The sequence below is a fragment of the Ylistrum balloti genome, unplaced genomic scaffold (genome assembly GCF_031769215.1).
Source record: "Ylistrum balloti isolate Yb309-2 unplaced genomic scaffold, AGI_CSIRO_Ybal_v1 Utg370504, whole genome shotgun sequence".
Taxonomy (NCBI): Eukaryota; Metazoa; Mollusca; class Bivalvia; order Pectinida; family Pectinidae; genus Ylistrum; species Ylistrum balloti.
Window position 1 is genome coordinate 104,983 of NW_026782326.1, and position 4,690 is coordinate 109,672.

The 4,690-nt window shown below is 33.9% G+C and overlaps 1 protein-coding gene across 1 annotated transcript; it reads right to left on the reverse strand.

Annotated features, from left to right (window-relative positions):
• Positions 1-602: 602 nt before the first annotated feature.
• LOC132555564 (amine sulfotransferase-like) lies at positions 603-4,456 on the reverse strand. The gene is made up of 5 exons (XM_060219913.1): positions 4,282-4,456; positions 2,520-2,831; positions 1,920-2,023; positions 1,109-1,301; positions 603-712 (listed from the first exon to the last, which is right to left on the reverse strand). The coding sequence occupies exons 1-5, from the start codon at positions 4,454-4,456 to the stop codon at positions 603-605; spliced, it is 894 nt and encodes a 297-aa protein (XP_060075896.1).
• Between the last annotated feature and the right edge of the window lie 234 nt (positions 4,457-4,690).

A 4,690-nucleotide genomic window follows, 5' to 3' on the forward strand; every position in this document is an offset into this window, starting at 1 on the left:
CATATAGATTGAATCCGAGAGCTTTGTTTTCCTTTCTACATTATAATAAGATAATAAAAAGGTCGTAGATACCAGGTGTTTGTCGCTATCCAAGTTTTCGCTCTGAGAACGTGACATCACCTTCTTTTATAAAGATTTTAAGCTTACCTGAAAACGTCATACTTTTAATACTATGCATTTAATGAAATGATTATATAACTCTCTCTCTCTCTCTCTCTCTCTCTCTCTCTCTCTCTCTCTCTCTCTCTCTCTCTCTCTATACGTATAGATATTTAACTTCTTATCAAAAGTATGTTATACATATGTTATATAAATACACACAATATAGCCATTCACAACTGATTTTGTTTTTTATTTGTATTATCAGATATGTAGTTAGGATATGTTATTATGTCGAACTGCACAAATACGTCATTCTGATAAAGCTCTCAGATTGTCAAACATTAACCAGATATCACATAAATATTTACTTGTTCCGATACGTATGTAAATTTATTTATAGAGATATAAGAAAAGATGATAGTGCTCGACAATTTGATACCGGAAATGCCTGCTGAACAGTAAGCAATAGATTCAATCCTGCATATTGAGTTCTGTCCCATTTACTCAAATCTGAATTTACACTTCGAGTCGCGCATTTGTTCTTCGTAAAGTCTGTCGAATGCTTCGTTTTGCGCCACAGTGAAATGGTTCTTCCAATCTCCAACTTCTCCTGAAAATATAAAAGTATGTGAATAACAAACCAGGATCACAGGAAGATATACACCTGGTCCTAGGTAGTATTAGCATGGAATTAGAAGACACGAGTTGTAGTGGAATCAATCAACATAGTAGAGAACACAGATAATTTCTAACCTCTAAATGAAATAACACTACATATAGTTTGGCGTATTGTTATTTGACGTCCTGTTAACAGCCAGGGCCATTTAAGGACGTGCCAGGTTTGGATGTTGAGGAATGCAGGAATTCCTGGAGAAAAACAAAACCCGCGACCAAGAGGTGGAGAGCTACTGATTAAAACAGTCGGACCACTCAACCACCGCGCCCCTTCCACATAATACAAAATGTATGTGCTCCACAAGATCCCGTAAAAATAAAAACATAATACCTTTCCTGTAGATAGGTAACTTCTTTTCTTTAGACATTTTGTGTATAAAATCCTGGTCTTGTGGTTTGATTTCCTCCATGACAGTTTTAATCATTGTTTTAAACGTGCACCTGTCTGTGACCTCATCAAGGAATGGTTTGTCATATGTCACACCCAAAAACGACGCCATCTTATCAACATGGGAACTGAGATCCTGTCAACGACATGTATATCAATATGACATATTTGGAAAATACGATTTCTGGACAAATTGTTACCTGTTTAATGCGTTTGTTGTATGTACTACTTGCATTTGAGATTTGTGATTGCCTTCTCCATTGACGATGATCTGTATTCTGTTATGTTATGGTTTGTGTGATATATCAGTTATATAAGATCTTAAGTGAATTTTCATCTTATATAAGATTTTATGAAAGGAGTCTAGGCGAGAAAAACTTGAATATTTGAGAGGAGTTTTATCACATTTCCTAACCCATATACATGACCAAGAACAGTAACAATTTGACATTTGCAAAGTAAAGCTGTGGAGCACAAATTTAATGAAGGCAGCCATCCTGCCTTTTATGTTTATAAAGTAAAGTAATCGTCTCTATATTATATAACATTCAATTTCTTAATAGCATAGCCAATGAAAAAAGCTCCATTGAAGAGACATATACAAAAATTATTATATGAGATTACGAGCTGATTGATATAACCAGACAAAAGAAGTGTAATAATATTTTCAGCCTTTAAGATGCTGCAAATAATTTGTAATTTATTTTATTTTAATTAATTTATTTTTTTGCGTTTCAAGGAAAGACTGCTGTACCTTTTTCATTTTTTCGTACACCAGATACATAATATTATCTCCTTTGTACGTGTCCTTGGTCCTCTCCCAGTCGAATAGTGTTTCGAACCAGGATCCATACAGCACTAAAGACAACGAATATCTATTGTAAGACTTATGAATTAAAAAGTTTCGATGACCTATGCCTCTGTAACAAGTTCGTTCCGGTCATCATTTTTAAAATACTGTGTAATATCAAGAAAATTAATTAATTTCAAAAATAGGCGATAACTATAGAACATAATTCGACGAGTACTAAAATACTTCCATAAATCCTGATAGCCTGGAACCAGTATGTTGATGGTATATTAGCATGATCTATACCCAATATACTACCAAGACCATGCGATGTAGTCAACAAACTCCATAATTCATTGGTATAATGAAACTGATCTTTTTTCTTTTGTAGCATGTGTTCCTTGCTGCAGTTAAAGCATTTGACCAAATTCAAATTTTGAAATGTTGTACGTTACATATATAATTTCGAAACATACACTACAAGGTGGTATTTAATTAAGAACGCTTTTTTAATTTGCAAGGACAAGATTTTTAAACCCCGTGCGATGCATGAAGATTACTTACTTTTGCCCTGCATATAAAACCTCAAAAAACCCTCCCAAGATCCTGAAAAATCCGCGTTTTCTAACTTCATGAAAAATACATAAAGAGAAGCAGCGACATCTTTAGGATTCCTGGAAACAACAAACACCTTCCCCTTTCCTTCTCTGACCTGACGGGGAAGTCGGTCAAAGGTCATATGAGAGGCAAAAATTCTCGGTGAAGGCAATTTGTCCAAGACGTCAACATCATTGAAGTCCAGGAAGTCTGGAGATCCTTTGTATGTAGATTTTCCTGTACGAAGCATGCTAGCAATCGTAAACACCCAATGTGTTCCTGAAGAAAAAACATCGTTAAAACAGAAATGTTATGATAATCAATATTACGTTTTATTTTTTTATTTCATTTATTTTTTTCTCAAGTGGTTGACATGGTGTGTTTTAGCACTCGGAAATAATATTCGACATTTCTTAATATCATTTGGAAAGGTGACTTCAGCGAATTGCAAAATAGTTCGTTAGATTATGAAAGGGTACTAAACAATGGTGCATGATTAAATCATAGCACATCTAATTTCATATTTAATCACTTCATGCCTACATTCGTTTTCTTAACTTCTCTTGGGGAATTCTACACATATGATCCAAAACATTTATCAGCAGTCCCAGTAGAAATTACAGTCACACGATTGCTGAACCATTATAAGAATTAATCTTGGACTGACATTTAAATGAACTATTATTGAGTTGAGTTGACCTTTGAGTATTGCATGGACCTTTAAATATTGCATCAAATTGTTACATAAACCCTGTGGTCAATATACCCTTATATCTCAAACGTAAACACATATGTCTATATGTAATACATGATAGAAATACGTGTCGGTCACGTAGAGTTTAATACCGTTAAGTAATTCTTCTGGTCAATGTGATGCTTATGTTGCCAAGGAGGCGATTGAGGAAAACTCCACAGTGATCGAAAGGAAAGTTTTAATCTAGATACAAGGGTACACCTAGCCCCATAATTTTCGTAATTTTCATATATAATATGGTTACAGAACAACGTCAAATACATGTGTATATTCTGAACTGTGCCACTTTTTATACAAAGTTTTATTCACTTGATTTCTTTATGAGGAGTACTCTTGATCGATTCAACGAACTTTTTCAAGACTATCGTGGATATCTTAACTTTGTCGAACAAATTCAAACAATCTACAGCATATTTACAGGCTATCTGAGAAAACTAGAAATACTAGTAACACACAGTGAAGCTATATATGTATAAGATATGTTAGGTATGAATACAATACAGTAATAAGAGTTTGAACGGCTGATATACATATATATAGATCTTAACTATCATATGATGACCTATAACTGTGTACTGAAGGGCTCGGGGCATGTACGCTTGTTTACTTTTGATTAACGTATCCCGTCCAAGAGAAGGTTTAACAGTTGGTGTAAGTATGCTTGATTTTAGGTAGGAAAGAAAAAATGTGTTTATTTAATCTTAGATGACATATTCGGTATGATATTTTGTGTAAGTATACTTGACTTTGGGTAGGAAAGAACGAATATTTAATCTTAAATGATATATTCTGTATAATGATCTATACAAAGAGAATGTATTTCTAAAATAAGGTCCTGAATGTGTATATTTAATGGTAGATTAAATATTCTGTATAATATTTTGTGTAAGTATACCTGACTTTGGGTAGAAAAGAACGAATGTGCATACTTCATCCTAGATGAAATATTCTGTATAATGTTTTGTGTAAGTATACCTGACTTTGGGTAGGAAAGAACGAATGTGTCATCATCCCGAACCTCCATTTGTTCTATCCTCTCGAGGTGATCCTTGACATTCCCAGGTATTATAGTAGTGTACAGTTTTCCTTCATATTTCTTGGTTTTCAATGAAGTACCCTCCTCGTCGAATTCTTCAACAAACTCACACATCGTTAACACTGAAGTATTCACTCACCATGTGTATATCAATACACAAGGCTAAGCTACTATATCAGAAGGTCATGACATTTAATGTGTACTTTGATATTTGATATCACATATGAAGGCTGACAACTAACAGTCGTTTGAGTTAGATTATTCATGAAGTTTTACACGTCTGTAGTAGTATGTCTTCTGGTTTTGTTGTTGATGACCAAATTCTCATAATTATAAATAAAGATGGCA

Excerpts from the sequence above, each read along its gene's own strand:
- LOC132555564 (XM_060219913.1), bottom strand. The coding sequence starts at position 4,456 with ATGTGTGAGTTTGTTGAAGAATTCGACGAGGAGGGTACTTCATTGAAA. Across the intron at positions 1,302-1,919 it reads TGTACGAAAAAATGAAAAAG|GATCTCAGTTCCCATGTTGA; the intron begins GTACAGCAGTCT and ends TGTCGTTGACAG. Across the intron at positions 713-1,108 it reads GTTACCTATCTACAGGAAAG|GAGAAGTTGGAGATTGGAAG; the intron begins GTATTATGTTTT and ends TTATATTTTCAG.